General features: G+C 44.5%; 1 protein-coding gene and 1 non-coding gene across 2 annotated transcripts; both read right to left on the bottom strand.

The window, feature by feature from the left end:
* Window positions 1–5,164: 5,164 nt before the first annotated feature.
* On the bottom strand, window positions 5,165–20,789 carry HEMK2 (HemK methyltransferase 2, ETF1 glutamine and histone H4 lysine). Its single transcript, XM_075342452.1, has 6 exons — window positions 20,442–20,789; window positions 17,548–17,634; window positions 12,820–12,910; window positions 11,556–11,639; window positions 10,959–11,100; window positions 5,165–9,836 (listed from the first exon to the last, which is right to left on the bottom strand). The coding sequence occupies exons 1-6, from the start codon at window positions 20,564–20,566 to the stop codon at window positions 9,724–9,726; spliced, it is 642 nt and encodes a 213-aa protein (XP_075198567.1). The 5' UTR covers window positions 20,567–20,789; the 3' UTR covers window positions 5,165–9,723.
* Window positions 12,547–12,618, bottom strand: TRNAD-GUC (transfer RNA aspartic acid (anticodon GUC)). The gene has a single exon. It is a non-coding gene; the product is annotated as a tRNA-Asp (tRNA).
* Window positions 20,790–22,457: the final 1,668 nt, after the last annotated feature.

Raw genomic sequence — 22,457 nt, 5'->3', positions numbered from 1 at the left:
GCCAATCAGTGGTAGGGGCAGGTTTATACACAGCTCATGAATATGGAAGGCTACATAGCAATGGGTTTACTAGCCCTCTATATAGTGATGATCTCCTGCAGATAAAACAGCGATTTTATCAAAACTAAAGCAAGCAACCCAGAGACACATTGCTATAATCAAGGTCTCTGTCTCTACATTATATTTTCCAGATACAAATGAACCAGGACTAGTCACTTGAGGTATTCGCTTACCAGACTAGTGCAGACTCAGTATCTGCAGTAATGACCTCCTTGATGTGATTGACAGACCCTGCACTACCACTTCTGCTCCTCGTCAACTTTCCTGCCTGTGTAGTACTGGGCAGTGCCAGGCATGCCAATCCTGTCCAGGGGTTTGCAACTGCAGTCAGTACTCCGATGCATCACATGACATGTCACATGATTCCCTTTGATAGCCCCTGAAACGGAGGTCACTGATGACACTTAATTACAGGGAGGGGGCAGGGGTTGTGGCAGTGATGACGACTTGTTTGAGTACCTCAGCATGCACTGTTATTCACAAAGGAAGCGTCATCAAACAGGAAGTCCGGTACATTTGCATACAGCGAGCAGCAGCATATCAAATGATTCCGCACCAATATGCGCCTTTGTATTGAAAGCGTTTGGCCACTCATTTTTAATAAAGGCCTATTTAAAGGATAGGTCATCAATACCTGATTGGTGGAGGTGTGACACCCAGCACCAGCAGTTAACCAACGCACCTGCACATTAGAAGCGTTATATGCCAAGGTCATGTGAGCGCGTCTTTTTGATGAGGTTTCCCCATCTGACATGGATTTGGAGCATTTCTGATTTCCATGTTTTTAAAAGCCTTATGATTAGTATGTGACGCTTCACATGGATCCATGAGGATCTTTGAGGCTATGTGCGCACGGGAGTTTGTACCTGCAGATATATCCGCAGGTACATCCACAGGTTTCCCGCAGCTGTTCGCCAGAATCCGAAGCTATTTTCTGCGGTAGTACAGTGAAATAGCTGCGGTAAACATGCGGACATTCATGTGACTTACCTGCGGAAGTCCCGGCATCTATCTCCATAGTGGAGGGCCGAGATTTCCGCAGGTAATTCCGCAGAAATAATTGACATGCAATTATGCAATTATGTCCCGCAGCATGTTCCGCAGTCGCACGTATCCGCAGCATGGATGGTGTCATGGGGAGTGTCTGTACTTGCTGAAACTTGTGGATTAATCTGGAATATCGAGAAAATCCATGGATTTTCCGCAGATAAATCCGCAGGTTTAATATCCCGTGGGCGCACAGCCTAAAACTTTGTTGGAAGATAAACTCCCAAACTAGTTATATTAATTTCTGTATATTTCCCATTGGTATCACTAGGAGCATTCCAACAGGTTTTGAAGAGGGGTTTTTTTATGTGGATTTTGAAGCAGATTAAGGGCTCATGCACACGTTGCGTACTGACATGCATTTACGCTGCGTATAGCACTGCAGTGTAAATGCATGCGTCCGGCGTACCCTGCACAATCTATGAAGAGTGTGCATGAGACGTGCGCACGTTGCTTTTATGTACACAGCGATTTGGGTGCTAACATTTTGACCCAAATCTGTGCATTCATAAAATGATCATGTCAATTATTCCGTGCGCTATGGATGCAGCTCCCACTCTGTCTATGGTGGGGGAAGCAGCCAGAGCGCATGAAATCGGCTTTTTTTCTACAAAAATACTGCATCCATTATGCAGTGTTTCTGCAGCGATTTGAAGCGCACATGTGCTGTCAAATCGCTGCAGAATATTCAGCAGGTATGTGCGCATGAGCCCTTACTTTAAAATATACAAAGACGATTTCAATGCGAACATTTGCTTATAATGAAGCTGCCAAACTGAGAAACCATATTATGGCCGAAATCCGCCCTAAACATCAAGTGATACAAGCAGGTCTAAGCTGCCAGTTATCGCTGTAGTCATATTCTTTCTATACATACCAACACATAAATAAATTATATATACACATACATACACACAAATTATATATACACATACACACACACACACACAAATAAATACATATGTGTATACATATATATATATATATATATATATATATATATACACACACACACACACACAGATACATATATATAATACACAGACACGCTACTATATATATATATATATATATATATATATATATAATTATATATACTGTGTGTGTGTATATATATATACAATGCATAGAGACACATGTATACACACACTATATATGTGTACACACACTACATGTGTGTACACACACACATGTATACACAAAATATATATATATAATGTACACACTACATGTGTACACACACACATATCTATATATTCACACACACTATATATATATATATATACACACACACACACACATATTGTACACACACGCTTATATGAGATATATATAATACAATACATAGAGACACATGTATGCACACACGTATACACACTATAAATGTATACACAAAATATATTACTATATGTACACACAGTTCTAGCTATCACACATTCTATTAACGTTTGGCCGTTCATTACAGTATGGTTCTCCTGGCACTGCACCAGGAAGGTACATGTGCACACTGTACATACAGCAGCCGCCATGCAGCCTCCCGCACAGAGCGGTGACGCCGTCGGTCTCCTCCGTGTGCCCGCTCTGCTGACTTTGCTCCCCCTCTGCCCACTATGCCGTATGATACTACAGTCAGGGCCCACAGCACCACCTATCTGCAGCAGACCTGCACTGCAGCACTAATAACTGCAGACATTTTACAGATGTAGATTCCCGTTATTGCCGAGAGTGATGATTGCTGCTCTATTCACCTTCGATTAACTGTAATAAATCTTGGGGGGGGGACAAAGAAAATCAAATCCTGGGTGTAGTTATAGCAAAGCAGAAACAGTAATGGCAATGTCATTACATCCGATCAGCCACAGTGATTGTGCTACTAAATTATTACAGAATCTTCATATCTATGCACGCAATGTATACTTAATATATAGATATATCATTAATTTAGTTTAAAAAAGCAAAGAAATATATATTTAAAAAAAAAAAAATAGTTACTAGCAGAGGATGGTTTCGATCCATCGACCTCTGGGTTATGGGCCCAGCACGCTTCCGCTGCGCCACTCTGCTTCATGAAACAAATGGTGCAACTCAGCTTATACAAGCCTGTCGTGCACAGTGCACATTGTTAAATGTGTATATGTCAGATATTTTGGGTGCTTATTTAAAATTGTAATTTTATAAAGTAAAATGCTTCCATGTACAATTGATATAATGCTTTATCCAGTTAAAGTTTAGAGCAAAACGGAAATAACCTAATTTAAAACTAGTTGAGGCTCCATAGACTTTGAGCAGTAGCCACTCCCAGCCTACACTGCGCCCTGTGAGACCTGGCGACTGAGAAGATTGGTGAGGTCAGGATGTTCCTGACGTCACCGCACATCGGAGTGATGACATTCCTGATGTCACCACTCATCATATTGATCAGGTCTTGCAGGATACATCGTGCGCTGGAAGTGGCTGCTGTTCAAAATCTATGGAGCCTCATTCTGACAGCTGCGTAACAATCAAGGTTGAAGAGGTCGTGGCCAGGCCCAAGGCTACAGGATGCCCACTGACCACAGCGCCTACTTTAGCTGGTTGTGTGTCTGAGGGCGTACATACAGCTGAAATGCATTGCAAGACAGAGACCCATCAGGTTCCTACGCTGCAATAAAAACTCAAGAAGCGGTCTACAGCTGACGTCGGCATGCTTGTGACTGGGAGTGCAATGGCACACACGCCGATGTCCGCTTTTGGCCACAATGCGCTGGCTACAGAGTATGCCACATGGCATGGCAGTGGAGGGAGGGGAGTAATATAGGATTTTTTTATGTGTTAGAACAGAGACTCTATAAAGCAAGATGGACTCAGGATAAGGACATATATACCAGGATAGGACATTCATAGCAGGATGGGCCCAGGATGAGGACAGATATACCAGGATGGGTCCTGGATGAGAACATATATACCAGGATGGGATATACATACCAAGATGGGGGACATATATACAAGGATGGGGTCATACATATCAGGATAAGCCCAGGATGAGGACAGAGATACTAGGATGAGGACATACATACCAGGATCGGAGACATATCTACAAAGCATGGGAGACATATTTACCAGAATGCTACAAGGGCCCATACATCTGACCAATATGCTGAGGAAGGCCCGAATTTTGCACCATGGGCCCATCGGACTCAAGCTATGGCACTAACCTTTGATCTACATAATCTAACAAACTGGTGAACGAGGGACACTTGTGTTTTAATTTCTCGCTTTTTATGTCTTCTAGATTTCCATTTGAGGACTACAACGGAATCACTTTTTTTTTTTTTTTAAAATAAATTGATGAACTATGTAAAAAGCTGGGGATTGTTTTTCAAATAAAGTGTGTGTGTGTGTGTGTGTGTGTGTGTGTGTTTCATTTAATTTGCTGTATTAGTAAGGGAGGTGTCTGATGGACGCCTCTCCATTACTAACACCAGGTCTTGATGCCAGCTGACACTACACAGCTAACATCAACCTCAGCTACCATTACCCAGATTGACACCGCACCAGGGCAATTGGGAAGAGCCATCTAATTGGATGTGCCACTTCTGGTATTTTTAGGCTGGGAAAGGCCCAATGACCATGGGCCTTCCCAGCCTGATATCAGCTTTACCTTTGCCGGTTATCAAAAATGGGGGACCCCACCTCTTTTTTTTTTTTCTTTCTTTTAATTATTTATTTGGTTAACAGTTGTAAAATCTCTCTTACCATCCCCTCCCCCAATAAATCATCTATCCATCTCTATTTTTGCACATCTTTAAATACATAAAGCGTTTTTTTTTTCTCTCTGGTATGTGTCACACAGACGACACATGTACACACAGAGAAAACAGAACGTGTCACAGGTGGGTTTTGATGTACATGTGTGAAGGGGGTCTAACACAGTTGCATTACAGATTTTGATTAACTCTTTGTATGAAGAGGCCTGGCTCCTGTTTATTCCTACAACCCTCAAGGCACATTTTAAATTAAAAAGGTACAAACACAGGATGAAAATAGTTTTAGCTCAAAATTTAATATGACAAATAATTAAAAAAAAAACAAAGACAACATTTGGCTAGCTTCCACATTGAGGTTATGTACCCATGTAGCAGATTTATGTGCATATTTTCTGTACACAAAATGGCATGTTTTGGCAGGAAAAAACGCAGCAGAAAAAAAATTAGTTCATCACTCTTTTGTTGTTTTTTTTTTCAGTAATGGCGATCATGGGGGTCAGGCGCTGTACCCCTGCTATTGCTGCTGCATGCACATGGAGCACCCCACGGGGCCGGGGAGGGGATACTCGTCGCCGGGGAGAGGGGGGGGGGGGGATACTCGTCACCGGGTCAGTGTGGGGTCGGGGGATGTCACGTATGGCCTGCCCGGTTTCGTGACCCCGCGGTGTCCACGGAAGGGGTGGATGGGATGGAGAGGACCAGGGTAGTAGTGACCCTGAGGGTGATTATCTCGTGATGTCATCTGCGGTACGCGGCCAGGGATTAACCGCTGTTGCTGTTCTCCGGGGCAGATGTTTGTAGGAGCAAGGATGGTTCTGCTCCCCACAGGTGGAGCGGGCCCCGGGGAGAATGATGAGGGGAGTAGTAGTGGCCGTTGGCGCCACCAATCAAAAAGCTGAGTTAGCTGCTGCGGCTCCAGGTAGTTTACTCACTGTTTTTAGATTGCCCGGGAGGTACCGGTCACCGCCGTGGTGGGCTCCAGCCAATCCCAGTTAAGTTAGAGGTAGCCACCGGTATTTATCCTAAGAGATGTCCCTCCAGGAGTGGGGAACCCAGGCTGAGTGTTCTGCTCCAAGCCTCAGGCCCCGTGAAAGAAGAGAAGAAAATGGTGTTGTGTCGCTAGAACTGTAGTTCCGACTTTATTGTCGAGAGTGTGTGGTTGCTCCTACTTCTACCCCAAAGTAATGCCCCCTCCTAGGTGGTTATCCTAGGGACCGGGAAAGTCCCATGCCTTGTGATGACCACCCCGCAGCCTACCCTAGTTCAGCTCCCCAGTGAGAAGACTGCTAAGCCGTTTGTGAAATGAAGTGTGGAAACACCGGTGATTAACCCCCTCCTTACCCGAGATGAATACTGCACCTTAAATAAGGTGCAGGACCCTGTGGTGACTGAAGCCTCAGGGGCTCCACACACACGCAGCTCCCCGAAGTTTAACCTCCTGGATGCAGCGATCAATGCGATTGCACCATTCAGGAGGCATGATTTCCCTGGCGATAGGGTCTCTGTAATGTAATCACAGGGACCCGATCGCTGCCATGTCAACCCTGGGTCGTCACCATGATGTCCCTGCATTATTGAGCTATCAATCGCCAGATACATGGTGTGTGAGGCAAAGTATCAGAGCTGCAAATACAGCACTGACAGATTTAATCAATTGCAATGATCAAGCACGACCACTGCAGTGGATCAGTGATCAGATGTAGGAAAAATGCCGAAAAAAAAAAATTGACATGCTGCAGATCTCTTCTGCTCTAAAAGCTGCAACATGTGCACAGCAAGTCAGGATTCTCAGACATTGCTGTGATGCGTTTTTCTCTGCAGTATTGATTAAAATCTGCAAGAAAAAAACGACGCATGAAAAAATGCTGCAAAAATGCAGCGTGGGCACACAGCCTAAGGGTACATGCCCATGATCAGGACCTGCTGCATCCTGGACAGTGCAGGTCCTGATTTGTAGGGCCGGGAGTCTCTGTCGCAGAAGGCCGCAGCTGACCATGCCCACGATCAGAGGTCAGGGCGCTGCGGTCTCTTTCTTCTGTTTTCCCTACAGAGGAAGCTTGCGACTCTGCATCAAATAATTGACATGCTGCGGCTCAGAAAGACACACCACGGGTCAGTGTCTGCTGCAGAAAAAAAAAAAAAAACACACAACAACACAGAAGCCTATTTTGGCATGGGATTTCTAGAAATCCCATCCACTGTGCTTGTAGTGCAACACAGCGTTGGACGCAGCTGAAGCATGCTGCATCTGTGACGCCCTGAACTATCCAGGTCGTCCCAGGTAGACACAACACTACACACCCCCTTCCCAGTTAGGTAACAGCAGTCAAACTAAAAGCTTTGTCACCACCCTCCAGGCTTGATGTCCACACCAGGGGGGGTGGAGCCAGGCGGTTGGCTCCACCCACCAAGGAGTTCACAGGCCTGGAGGCGGGAACCTAGTAGTCAAGTTCAAGTGAGTAGAGAGAGTGGTTTTGACCGTGAAGGAGGGAGGTTGTGTCCAGAAGCAGACCTGTGCTCAGGCTTGCCAAAGACTACTCCGGTGGCTGGGTTGGAGCCCAGTCACTATTGGCAAGGAGGCAGACGGTAGTGGCCGCCTGCAGGAGACCGGGAAGACGACCGGTGGAACCGTAAGGGACCGGGACAGGGTAGTGGCCCGCCGGAACCGAACCGGGGAGCCAACTGGATACTGGAGCACCAGGCAGGGTACTCAGACCCCGAACGAGGCTAGAAGCCACCACCATAGTCAAATTAACTGATTGCGGTCTGGACCTCAGGGGTTCATTCCCACCCAAGTCCCGATTGAAGGCAACAGCCCAACCATTCCGGATAAGTGCCACCGCCAAGGGCCAGAGATCCAAAGGGCCAGCGTCTGCGGGCAAACAGGCTCCTACGACAGATACACGCCAGGGAGCGGACTACCGGTGCTTAGGCACGGGAGTCAAGATTCACATACAAAAGGTGCAGGAGAAAGGCGGACATTACCAACCTAACCTGGGAAAAGCTGCAGCCGGCTGTGGGCCCTGTTCATCACTCCGTTTGGTTTACCAGTGACTCCAGTGTCTTGTGTCAGAGTGAGTACACCAGTGCCATCAGGCGCTGCACCGCAACCTTACACCCTGCACCCGGGCGTCGGCCCACCGGACCCCGCGACCAACATCCCCTACCCAAGGAGTGGTCAACACCTAGCTGCGCTACTACATCGCTCCCGGGGGCCCCCACACCTTCACAGCAACAGTGGTGTCCACGATCACCACAACCCGTGTGTGGCGTCACGAACTATCACCCCACATCCCCGCGGGTAGCGCCAACTCCCTTGCAGAGTGACGTGACCCCCGGGTCCGTGAGAGGCTTGAGCAACCACCCGCAGTGCGAGCACGGATCCGAGCGGCTCGGTGGTCGCCGCCGAGCCCGCGGGGCGGTACATATCCAAACCCTGACCGTGGGCACATGCCCTAAGGCCCCGTGCTCATGCTGAGTATTTGGGGAGTTTTTTACCTCAGTATTTATAAGCCAAAAAACCAGGAGTGAGACAATCAGAGGAAAAGTATAATAGAAACACGTCAAACACTTCTGTGTTATTCACCCACTCCTAGTTTTGTCTTATAAACATTGAGGTAAAAAAAAAGTCACCAAATACTCAATGTGTGCGTGCGTGCGTGCGTGCGTGCGTGCGCATGCATGGCCTAATCCTGCCAGTACAATACATATGGATGGAGTTTTCCAGCCCTCAGCATGCTCGTTATGTTTTAGAAATGACTTCTTCACATTTCACCATTTATAATGGAAGTGAAATCCACATGTAAAATATGGGGATTTCACCTTGAATTCATTACGGATCCGGATCAAAATCAGTCTTTTAATACAGCTACATGCTGAATACCACCTTTAGAGGGGTTGTCCACTACCTGAACAACCCCAATTCAAATGAGCTAGTCTACTTTGAAAAATACATATAAACATACAGGATACTCACCTCCTGCACCAACACTGTTCCAGCATTGTCGGATCTTCCATGACATTTTTATGCTACATGAGCCCTGCAGCCAATCAGTGGTCGTTATTAGGCTGATGTGCTTTCACTTCATCTACATTCGTCAGAGGGAAGTGAGACAACCAAAGCCCAATAGAAATCGACGATTGGCTGCAAAGCTCATGTGGCATAACAATACCATGTGGACCTTGACAGACGTTGCTGGAACAGCATCGAAGCGGGAAGTGAGTATCTGTTATATTTTTATTTTACAAGGGGAATTACATTACATAAGGAGCTGTCCAGGTAGTGTACGACATCTCAAAGGGTCATAACAAAATTAGGACAATACTGCTCAGGCTAACAGGGCCACGGCAGAGACATCGCCTCTACATCATGTGACCACTGTAGCCAACCATAGGGCTGAAGCCAAAGCAGATGGTGATTGGCTGCAGTGATCACATATGAGCAGCGAACAGAGGGCAGCAATGGAAAGAAGGCGCTGGAGCTTTAGCTGGCAAGTTCTGCTTATATGGCCATTTTTATAAGCCAAAACAGCTGGACTTTATGAAAGTCCTTTAAGTTCAAGGAAGGTTTCGAAGTAACTACAAGACTCCAAACACATATTTCTAAATTCTACTGACATCTGTATCCAAGTAGTACATTTCTAGAATTCTGGTCCTGTGATTATGGAGACTGGTCCTTTCTCCATATGTTCCATGAGTCATTAACGTTAAGATTCACCATGAGAATACCACTGTTCAGCTCACTGAGAATGAACAAGTTGCATCCTCATAGACCATCAAGCCGCACTGTCTTTTCACTGTCCGTGGTATTCATGTAATGTGAACAGTGTTTGATTCTATATTCATCAACAGCAGGGCACTGTGATCAACGTCAATCTGTAGATCTCCAGAATTTTAACACTGTAAGATGCTCTCTTCCTGCTTGTCTACTCAGCACCTTGGACCCGTGTAATCCATATGAAGTCATTTTCCCCACGATGTCATCTGAAAGTGAAAACATAGTGAGCAGTCTGCTAAACAGATGAAAGCAGGTTTCATGTATATTACTGGTCAGATAATCTGGATAGCCGGCATTTACAGGAAGTCTAGAGGACAGATTAGGTATAGTGTGGTCATGTGGCCAATATGAGTAATAAGTGCCATGGCCGGGCCACAGCCAATAGCACATTATGTATATACAGTAGAAAAAAAATAAAAATATCACATCTCATTGGCCCAGAGACCAAAAAGAAAAGTCGGGAGTATTTTTACAAGAAGGTTCTTTCCATGGATTCTACAATAAACTCCCAATTCATTTCAAAGGAAAAACGGGACCATAAGGTTCATAGTGCGGTAGGAAAGACATGTCAATCCCTGCCAAAATTGCTATAGAAATTAAAGGGGTTGTCCATTATTCGGACAAATCCTACTTAATTTGTAGATTTCCCCCTTTTAAAATAATAATTCTCGTACTCCTCTCTGGTGTCGTTCTGATGGTGTCGACACGCTCTCCAGGCAATTGTGTAACAGTCTTACGCCACGCGAGTCCTTTGGTCACTTCACTCACCCTGCCTTAGGACAAGTGACTTACACCCAGAAGAAGTGAGCCTTCCTGCTCTTTCCCTACGGATGTAACTATGCGTCCGAAAGCAAGGAGAGTGAAGTGGGAGCTTATTGGCCGCAGGACTCGTGTTACGTAATCACCACCAGAAAAGCGCAGATAGTGTAGTATAGGTGTTGTTATTTTAAATGGGGGAAACATACAGATTGAGAAGGGGATTGTCTGAAAAGTGGACAACCCCTTTAAATAGAAGTGGGAAAAAAAATCCCACCATACACAGTTGTCACAATTTACTCAATTTCAGTGTCATAATTTTATGACCGAAAAATCCAGGTAAAAATCTCAGGGTGAGCATATACTACTTCTACGACCTACTTATTGACCACCAAAGATAACATGCAGGCGCCAAATCATGAAGTTGGTTTCCTACTAATCCAGCAAAGGATCTATGTAGAAATATGTGCCGAATTAACCATACTTTACTGTTGTCCATTTACGGCATATATTCCACCAATGAAGGCGACGGAAAAAAGGCCTACAGGGTAATGGAACATGCTAGATCTCACCAGCATTGTTCTCTTTCAGAACAAGTAAGTAGAACAAGCCATTTGAAGACAGGAGCTCAGGAACCAGAGGAAGAAACCGATCTATAACTTCACGACCATTTTTACCTCCTGCCCAGGCTGCCTCTATTCCATTATTTCCTACCTAGAAAATAAAGATGAAATTAAATTATTTCAATAAAAAGCTGTATTCTTAGAACAAAATATGAATTAATGTGCATCAGAGGGTGCTAGAAACGTCAATGAGGAGGAGAGTTGGGTTGGGTTAGCAGAAGGAGCCCAAGGCAAACCTCCCTGGTGGACGATATTATGTATGAATGAGATCACAAGAACATTTTAACTTATTTTCCCATCATCTATGTTGTGATATTATCAGTATTGGTGGGATCCAAATGACTGACAGCTCAACCTATCAGAACACAGCTTTCATGTTGTAGCTCGCTTTGGAAGCATGAAAGCTGCACTGACTGGCTGTCTTACATTTCATCAGTTTTAACAAATCTGCCCCATTGTGCTCGATGATGACGATCAATGTAATGAAGCATTCTAACTCATAACCTGTTTTATTTCCATCTATTAGTATATTCGGACAAAACATACCTCCTCGGAAGGGGTCACCACATAAGGAGGGTTAAAGAGAAGAAGGTCAATGTGTCCTTGTAATCGTGGCAGTAATCCACTGACCTGCAATAATAGCATATACCCATTATGTTGGCAAACCAGAGGGAGAGAGGGTGCATCAGTGGAAGACCTAAACCTAAGGGAGAAGTACAAACTCAATACAGACTAAAAATGTCTACATGGAGATAAAAAACTGGTGAAGCGTCCAAAACAACAAAACACTATTCCTACATACAGATACACCAAGATGAAGAAATCCTTCACTAGCCATCACAAAGCTCCAACAGGCCCCAAGAGGATTAATGGAGCTGATTATTCAGACAGGGCTCCTTCTTGGGAACAGTGGGGGTCCCAGTGGTCGGACCACTAGCGCTCCATAAATTAGCCGATAAGTTATTCCTTATGTACTTGGTAAATGTTGTGGTGGAAGAGGGGAGACATCACCAGGGAAGAGGATAACTGAGTGCTTAGAATAAATAACACACATATACATACATATATACATACATACATACATACATACATACAACACAGCAATTCAATAAAGCTATGGATATACAGCAATTACATAATAAGCAGCCATCAATACATTGAGGTACAAATGCAAAAAACTTCATAGTAATAGAGCTTCTCAGTCACTTGCTGATATAGTCATAATTAACAGCAAATACTCATTAAATCTAAAATAAATCTGTAATATTTTACAGAATTGTAAATAAAAAAAATCCCACTTTTCCAGATTCAAATATACAATTCAGGGCTCAAATGTTATTTTGCTGATCTGACCACTAGGGGGCGCTGTTTTAGCAATCTATAGTCTCCTGATAATTATCCAGGCAGATGTTCTCCCATGGCGTGCAAGCAAAGCCCCTCAAATGCAAAGAAGCCTGTAGCGCATTATAGAAGCAATATACAGTATATTGCCTTGTAATGTCTGTGCAACTTTAATATAAAAAAAAAAAAATTTTGCCTCCCCGTCGGGGAATCGAACCCCGGTCTCCCGCGTGACAGGCGGGGATACTTACCACTATACTAACGAGGAATTGCATGAAGATGCCTTTGCCTACAACTGTTTTATGAGTGGCTGACACTGCTTGTACAGCACAGTAATACATGCTTACAGCTGAAAAGTAAAGCATTTATAGCTGGAAAGGGGGACAATGAGGGGAGTAAAGAGGCAGATGCGGGTGGGGGCATTAATAATGTTGGGAGGACTGGTTTTTTTGTTTTGTTTTTAAATTACCAAATCAGTAATAACAGGGTCAATGTGCACAGAGTTGGCACGTGCAGTCTCCATTGTGCACAATGCTGCAGTAGGATTGATATCCGTACACCTGAAACAAAAGCAAAGCAAGAATCAGAAAAAAAACAAACAAAAAAAACGACTCCTTATTTCTAAAATATGACAGGCAAAGATTACTTTAACCCCTTCACCCCCGGGCGATTTTCATTTTTTGTTCTTTTTCCGAGTCGTAACTGTTTTTTTTCCCCCATCAATCTTGCCATATAAGGGATTGTATTTTGCGGAACGAGTTGTACTTTTAAATGAAACCATGAGTTTTACCATATAGTGTACCGGAAAAACGGCAAAAAAAAAAATCCAAGTGCGGAAAAATTGCAAAAACATTGCGATTGCCCGATTGTTTTGGGGGTATTTTATTCACAGTGTTCACTATATGGTAAAACTGATGTGTCAGTGTGATTCCTCAGGTTGGTACGAGTTCAAAGACACAAAACATGTATAGGTTTACGTTTATCTAAGGGGTTAAAAATTTTTCAGACATTTGTCCAAAGAAGTGGCGCACTTTTTGCATTATTTTTTGCAACCCCTAGAGTTCTCATTTTTTGGGATCTATGGCTCAGTGATTGAGTCTGAAGCTAAAGTTTTTAACGGTACCATTTTTTGCCCAGATGCTACTTTTTGATCGCCTGTTATTGAATTTTGCTCAAAACTTGCAACCAAAAGAATATAATTCTGACGTTTGAAATTTTTTTGCTGCTACGCCATTTACCGATCAGATTATATTTTGATAGATCGGGCATTTCTGAATGCGGCGATACCAAATATGTGTATATATTTCATTTTTTTTAACCCATTAATCTTCAATGGGGCAAATAGGGGGTGATTTGAACTTTTAGGTTTTTTTTATTTTACTAGTCCCCTTAGTGGACTATAAGGATCAGCAGTCTATTCGCTGATTCATTTCTGTTTATCAGAGCTGCACAGCACTGGCCAGCAGAAATGCTGCTCTCCTGTTACAGCCGCTGCTCTGCCAGCTGTAACTGGAACTACGCCATGATAGCGACAGGAGTCAACACATGACCCATCGCTACGATAGCAACCATCGGCTCCCCATGATCAAGTCACAGGGCCTCCAATGGCAGCCATTTAAATCGAGCTGTCACATTTTGACAACGCGATTTAAGGGGTTAACAGGCGCGGGTGGATCGCGGATTCACATGTGCCCGTTAGCCACACATGTCTGCTGTTCAAGGGCAGGGAACGCCGCCAGCTCATCGCAGCAGTCGGCGGGAATCACCCCTTCATAATTTATGACGTACCAGTACTTCCTTGGTCGTGAAGGAGTTAAGGGTTTACTCAGTCTGGCTTATAAAACGGACTAGTGCAATGTGAGTGAAAAAAGAAAAAAAAAAATGTTTGTACTCGGACCAATATGAGGCCTCCTTCACACATCTGTGTCTCAGATATATGTGATGTCCGTTTTCACACATACTGGAGACACAGACACACGTATACCCATTAAAATCAATGGATCTGCGCACACGTCCGCATTTTGACAAGGACCGTGTGGAGCACATGTGTGTCCGTGTGCTCCACACGGCGACATGTCCATGTGGTGTCCGATTTTTACAAATAGATTACCATAATGTAGCATGAAACTGTGTAAATGTCTGTAGAATAATAGTTGCTGAGAAAAAAAAAAAATGCATGTGATACGGACACTAGGCAAGAAAAAAATATTATATAATATCGCACACTCACATGACATAAGGAATACCAAACGGATTTCACTCATTCAACTCTTCTGGATTAGAATGGGACTGATTTTTTTATACGCTAATGTAAAAGTACCGTAAAAGGACTTTTCCCGCTTTCAGGGTTTTTATTTTATTTTATTTTTAAAGCAATTCAAGGAGGTAAAGGTGAAAATAAAAAATAATCATCTGTCACTCACCCTCCCCAAGTCTAGGGCAGCGTCTTTGCCACGAGGCAGGTCATTGTGTGAAGGCTGTAGTGGTGATGGCAGGTTAACAGTGCCACAGCCAATTACTGGACTCAGCGGCTTGTGCTGTCCTTATCGGCAGAGCCGTTCAGCTCAGTGATTGGCTGCAGCAGTGTAATGCTGACTTCACCGCTGCAGCCTGCCAGATGATGGAGTAGCAGCAGAGACGTCGAGGGGGCTGGGGAGTTTATTATTTCCAATAGCTGTAACCTCTTGGGAAAAAATATTTTGCACCAAAAACCGCACCACATTTATTATGTGACTTATGCCTCATTCACACGTCCATGTTTAAAAAACAGTGTAATGTCAAAAACAGTGTAAGGCCGGCGTCACACTTGCAATTGACTCGCACGAGTGCAATGTGAGAAAATCTCGCATTTTACTAGAACCAAATGTTAATCAAAGAGGCAGCTCCGATCTGCTTTTTTTTCCTCAGTCTAAAGCTATGTGCGCACGTTGCGTACAGTCACTGCAGAAATTTCTGCAGCGATCTGAAGAGCACACGTGCGCTTCAAATCGCTGCAGAAATGTCCGTAGTGAGAAAAAAAAAAAAAGCCGATTCCATGCGCTCTGCCTGCAGCTCCTGCCATAGACAGAGCAGGAGCTGCCGGCAAAGCGCAGGAAAGAAGTGACATGTAACTTCTTAGAACGCGCGCTTCGGGCAGCAGCCGAAGCGCTGCGCTCTAAGACGCCACGTGCGCACGTCTCCTGCACAATCTCCATAGATTACGCAGGACGCATGCAGTTACGCTGCGCTACAAAGCACAGCGTAACTGCATGTAATTACGCAACGTGCGCACATAGCCTAAGGCTGTGAATGCATTTTGCATTCACCTACTTGCAATTCAAAACGCACCTTTTGGGCTTAATTGATTTGACCAAAGTTGCCTTTTTCTGAACTTTAGCGCTGAAAACGCATGCGTATTTACCGCGTTTTTGATGCGTTTTCAGCACTGTTTACATGCGTTTTCACCTGCGTTTTGATAGATGCGTTTTGAACATCAAGACACTGCTAAATAAAAGTTTAAACAGTCAAAGAGAATGAAAAAAAAAAGAGAAAAAATTATATATTATATATTATATATATATATATATATATATATATATATATATATATATAGGAAAAATAATGAAAATAGATGTAATTCATAAAATTATAGCGCTAATATACATTTTATCGGAAATATAGCAATAAATGCATATTTTTCATAAATTTAAATTGTCGGATTTTGTGTGTGTGTAAAGGGACATAGCAAATCATTATTTTGATGTTCAAAAAGCATGCGTTTTGGTAGTCTAAAACGCATGTTTTCTGCACTGAAAAAGCAGGTAAAACGCAGGATTTTGAAGGAATCTTGGTTTTTGCAACTTCTCATTGACTTCAATGTTAGCAAAACGCACCCAAAATGGTAAAAACAATTGACATGCTGCTTCTTTGAACGCATGTTTTTTGCCACAAAATATGCAAATTAAACGCAGCGTTTCAAAACACAAAGTGCGGTCTGGAAATCATCATTTTCCATTGACCATCATGGAAAACCAAAACACATGCATTTTGTCATGAAAACGCTGCAGCTCAAAACGCTGCAGAAACGCAGGTAAAAACGCAAAGTTCATTCTCAGCCTAAATTAGACTGGGGGGGGGAGGCAAAAACAAACAAAAAAAAAAAAAAAACAACCACACAGCATGTTGCGATTTCTAAAGTTTCTCGTGCGAGACTCTCCAATGCTAGTCTATGGGTGCAAGAAAAAAAAAAAAAAAAAAAGGATGTCACATGGACGGCACACGGACCTACCTAGCGACATCCGTTTTTCTCAGTACAATTTCTATCATGTAGTAGAGAGCACTGTAAATGCTCCTGTACATGACTGTAAATGAGTAAGCGCTGCTGATGGAAAAAAAAACGGACTGCACACAGACAGCACACAGATCAAAAGTGAGAAAAAAAAATTCATACTTTCTGGCATGAGAATCGGACCCATTTTTCAATCGCAAGTGTGACGCCGGCCTAAGAGAAAAATAAAAATTGTGCTGGTGTCATCTTGTGTTGACCCTGGTCATCCAAAAGAATAGACATGTCTCTGTGACACACGATCCATGAAAAAAAAACAAAAAAAAAAAAAAAAAAAACACAGACATGCGAATAGCAGCACCATAGAAGTATAATGGACACGTGGTATATCCATGAGAAAACAAAAAGGCTGCAACGCGGAAGTCTGAGGCCTTGGACACTTTTTTCTAACTGAATGTCCACTGTGTAAAAATTAGACAGTGTTAGTAAATCTGACCCAAAATTAATGAAAGAAGCCTCATGGGTCAGGGCCTGCATGCAAGTCCAATACTAAAAGAATGGACCAGAGTTTGGACATTTCCCCCATGGGCCATGGGGTCTATAGTTATGTTATCACTATGAACACTGACTCCTGCATAGTTTGACAACACGGCCATAGGACGTTATATCACTCAAGCCACGTTTCAGAATCGTCCACAAACAGGTCATTTTTCCAGGAGGAACGCAGACGTTACCCATGTAAATATGTCATCTAATGTAGTATTACAGGCAGCCGTTCACATAAGCAGCCCAAGTCCACAGCAGAAGACCTCCTAGGACACCTATATGATATATGCCCAATAGTTGGATAAACCTTTGTATGGAATTAGGAGTACCCCTGTACCTCTTAACAATGCATTTATTATAAGCAAAGCCAGGGAAAAATTCACTTACAGGTACCACGTATTAGGTCCAATAAGTGATGCTACAAATGCGGATACCACGCCAGAACCACAGCCTACTTCTAGGCAGATCTCTACTCTGTAATAGAAGAAAAGAGGAATCTGTTACAGAAAAGGATAGATTTACAAGTGACGTTTGTTATTTTCATATAATCTTCAAGAATCATACCTGGATAAGTATGTGCCTACAGTTTTTAATACATTAGGACTGATTCAGACATCAGATTTTCACGTATGAGAGCTATCCGTAGATTCCACGGAAAGCACTTGTATCTGCGATAGTCTATGGGGCCATTCACATGTCCAAAATTTTTCACAGACAGAGCAATCCGCAGAAGTCCAATTTTGATCCAAGAATGGGATCAAAATAGGAAGGGAAAACACATCAGAATGCCGTCCGATTTTCACAGTCAAATAGGTGAAGGATGAAAACATTTTTTACCACTAACAAGAAAAGCTGTGACACTCAGACCACACTTTTTTTTGTACAGGAAAAAGATGGATGTCTGAACGAGGTCTTATTCTGTTACGCAGTTGTCGCGCCCAGGGATATGGGGTACTCTGTCCCGGGCAGTGTCTCTCTTGGGAATGTCACGGTGGTGGCCGTTGCCCAGTTCCGTGCCCTGGGCCCTTTTTGTAATGGGGTGTATTAACAGGGGATTTAGGTTAGTATTTATACGTGACGCCACTTGCGGTGTTGCGGCTAAATATACTGTATGTGGAGCTGCAGAATGTAACTACTAGGGCAGGTGGCAATTGCAGCCTGGATGGTAGGCCCTCCGCAAGCAGGGCTGGGCCCCAGAGGATGGACGTTGTGACAGGCGTCGGAAGAAGGTAGTCCACATAGAGGTATAGTGCAACTGGTTTTTACTCACTGGTAACAGGTTACCCGAGGCCGGCTGGTTTCACCTTCAGGTCCCCTTTATCCCAGTGTAGTAAGCTGGTACCTTCTTCCCCTGCACCTGTCTCTCGTAAATGGGTCCCCATGGTGTAGATCAACTGGGGGTCCCCGTTTTGTGGTTTGTTCACTTCTGTCCACTTGATGGTAGAACCCTTTGTGGTTGGAGTCTAGTCCTGTCCCTGGTTATCCCTTTGCTACGGAGTCCAGATTTTTAGGGTCAGCAAGGTCCTTGATGGTCCCCTCACTGTGCAGGTGTTAACAGGTCGGCTTTAAGCTCTTTCCTGTCCTAGGGTCCTATACCTTGTCGGTGCGTAGTTCCAGGACCATTCCACCAGCAACCACCTCTCCTAGGTACCAGGTCACTGTCAACCCGAGTCAGGACGTCACTTTGCTTCCACCTTCACTCCTTGCCTGTCTGACACTCAGCTGACTCCTCTCCACAGTCCGCCCCTCCCACTAGTGGACCGGATTGGCTCCACCTCTAGGCGGCTATCCAATGGTCTCACCCTAGCTGGGTACCATTGTATGGGGGATTGTTGGGGAAAACTGGGATTACCTGGGTTTTTGGTGTTCTGGGTCCCTAAGGGGATAGGCCCTGCATCCTGGTGGGGATGCAGAACCTTTACCACACTGAGGATTTCAGGGGCGCTACACAGTGCCTCTTTTTTCATGCACCTTCATACTGCTTTCTCTCTTTACTCAGTGTTTTGATTTATTTTTTTTTAGGTAAAGTCGTAAATAACAGGTAAAAAAGGGAAGTAAAAAGGAGTGCAGGTAGTGTGTTGCCATATGGAGAAAATTAAATTCCCAATAAATGCATATACAATAGTTTGAGTAGTGATTATTGAGCACTACCATGCTCGGGTGCTCGGGAACGAACAGTTAGATGCTCAAATGGGCGCAACTCAAGTACTCGAGCATAACAGAAGTCAATGGGAAACGCGAGCATCTTTCTGGAAGATCTGGTAGTGCTCGTTCATCACTACTTTGTACATCTCCATTTTGTACCAAGCCATAATTGGCCATCTGCCGGACCATGACCCCTGTCCATGTGCATAACAACATCATGGAGGGAAGGGGGGGGGGTGTTGTGGTCCCCAGTTTTGGGCCACCTGCCTTCCTGTCAGCCAAAGAGTAGTTCTATAGCAGCAGTTCCCGTTATGATAGACGTGTGCTGTCTTATTTTGCATTTTACAAAAACAGCCTTCATGGAGTGGGACTAGGATGATAGCCCGAGTAACCGAAATTTTAAAGGAAAGGCAGATGCAAAATACTGACTCATCACGTGGATGAGGCCTAAGGCCGGGCTCACACAGCTGTATTTCACGTTCAGTATATGGGACACAATACCTGGACTAACCATGGGTTTCCCAAATTCATATCTATGAGGCAGTAATTTCAGCTCAAGGGACCCATTGACAGTCCAGGCATTGCAGCAAGTATACAGCCATTATTCACCATCTGTATGATTCTGGCTTTCGGCTGGGTTTACATGGACATGTTTCAATGTGTGTGTATATGTACCACAATGCCCAGACTGACCGCAGGTTCCCCCGTCCCGAACTTACAGCCTCATCATAGACACATATGTTTGGTCAGGAGACATAGCACTGTGGCCAGCACACAGACTGTGGAATACACGCCTGCCAACACGGCATCAGCGTAGTAAGGCATGAGCTGCCTCAGCTGACGGTGACAGTTCTCCAGCAGATGATCGTGAAAGGTAAAACAGCCTTTCAGCATACAGGATGATAGTCCTCAAAGGATGGGCCCTGTGCTGTGGCATGCAATGCTTAAATGGAAGAGAGGGGGGGGTGGGGGGGTTGCCCATAGCAACCAAAAAGAGTACCGTTTATATTTTATATTGCGGTCATGAAAAATGAAAACCGCACTATAATTGGTTGTTATGGACAACAAACAGTAAATCCACTGAGTAGTTATTTGGCGCAGCAGTTCTACACAAATGAGGTTAGTGCTTGCATTACCCAGATTTCAGTTCCTCAGCCTCCTTTTCCAAGGCATCAATTAAAAGAAAAGTGTCCTCAGCCGGGTCATACACTTCAGTAAATTCTCCTCGGCCAACATGCGAGTACACGGGAGTGGGGAGCATTCTGCAGGCTGGAAGCAAAAATCTGAGGGTTACTACAAGGATTGGTACATGGATGAGCTGCTGGAAGTCAGGTGTAAGCAGACACTTCTGCCTGACAGTGCACAGCCCTCCAGCTCATGGCATCAGAGTACCTCTAACTATGCCATACAGACCCCAGGGCTCTGTCTGCAGCCTGCCCTACACAACACCCAGCTCAGCACATGGCCCTATAGACTGGAGCTGCTCCTATCAGTGATGTCACGGGAAGGGGCAGAGCCTCATTACAGAGGAAGCAGCAGTGCACATGTGCAAGCCCCTTCACACGTCAGCGTGTCCAGTATGTGACACACGTCACCAATATAATCTATGCTGCTGCTTACATGTCCGTCTCTTCATAGCAGCACGGATCACACAAACCCATTTATATTTGTGATTATGTAAACACATACAGCACACGGATGACATACATGTGCCGTCCATGTGACACAGACCAGACTTAAATGCATTCAAGAAGTTACTGATTTTTATATTAAAGATGTGCAAATATAATAGATAGATAGATAAATAGATAGATAGATAGATAGATAGATAGATAGATAAACACAACCACACAAGACATTATAAAATTGCACCCTTTAGTGCCGGAAATGTGGAGCTTATTGTCCAGTTTTGTATTATCCTAATGAATATAAATAAATGAACAAAAACTACGTGGGGGTCCCCCCATTTTTGGTAACTAGCAACAGTACAGCAGACAGCTGTGAGCTGGTACGGTATTATCAGGCTGGGAAGGTCCAAAGTTATTGGGCATATAAACAGAGTATACAGGTGTGCATATGTGACGCCTCTGCGGTAACCAGGTGTCAAAAATAAGGTAACAACAAGGTAACAGATCACGTCCTACATAACTGTGGCGGTCATTACACACACACACACACACACACACCAGCACACCAGCACACCAGCACACCAGCACATTTACACTAACAACCAGGGTGGGAGACCCCCCTTAGACCAGGTGACAGGGCTGGTCACTGTGAGGTAACAGGCATCCAACTGGGAAGGGAGGGACCAGACCTGGGGGAGGAGAGAGTGACCTAGGAAGTGTTAGTAGGTAGTCAGAGAAAGGAAGTGAAGGAGGAAGGAGTGAGGAGAGAATTGGGCGTAGTAAAAGGACAGGTGTCAAGACAGACCAAGGAATCTTGAGACACACTGAAAGTAGCAAAGACTCTACAAAGACCTGAGTAGAAAGAACAGCCACTCAGAGGAGGAAAGTAGCTGGAGAGCGAGAGAGCAAGCGCCAAGGACAGAGGGATCCTGTGGGGTGGACATGCAGGGCTCACAGTACTTTATTGTACAGATTATTGTACTTGTCCCTATTATGTACATCCCTTTCACATGTAAAGCGCCATGGAATTTATGGCGCTATAATAATAAATAATAATAATACTTTGCACGCACGGGTTGCAGATCCCAGAACAGACCAGGACTTCAAGCCATCTGTTAGCTCTGCCAGGCGGGTGGGTTTCCAGGACTTATCTGCCACCACTAACGTCCAAGGCATCAGCAGCAAAGGGAGGACCAGGACATATACCCTGAAATAGTCCAAGCTGCCTGCGGCAGGACCCAGACACCAGGAGGGCCTCCAAGTGCTCCATGCCAGGGAGGACCCACATGCACCAGAGTGCAAAGGTGGAGATTGGTACCAGGTTGGCTGGCACAGCCATCAGGGACACGGGCACACCTGGGATCCAGTACGTCCCCAGGGTGTGAAGCCAGTAAGTAAAGACAATCAAACTGCTCTCCCTGTCCAGAATGACTTATGGAGCTGCGCCTCCATGTTAACCCTTCACCTACCCCTGGGGAAAAGCCATGCTCGCGGAGGGCTCCACCATCTACACTGCCCCCATCC

The sequence above is a fragment of the Anomaloglossus baeobatrachus genome, chromosome 4 (genome assembly GCF_048569485.1).
Source record: "Anomaloglossus baeobatrachus isolate aAnoBae1 chromosome 4, aAnoBae1.hap1, whole genome shotgun sequence".
Taxonomy (NCBI): Eukaryota; Metazoa; Chordata; class Amphibia; order Anura; family Aromobatidae; genus Anomaloglossus; species Anomaloglossus baeobatrachus.
Note: the sequence above shows the minus strand (reverse complement) of the source record. Positions and strands in the feature narration are given on the sequence as shown.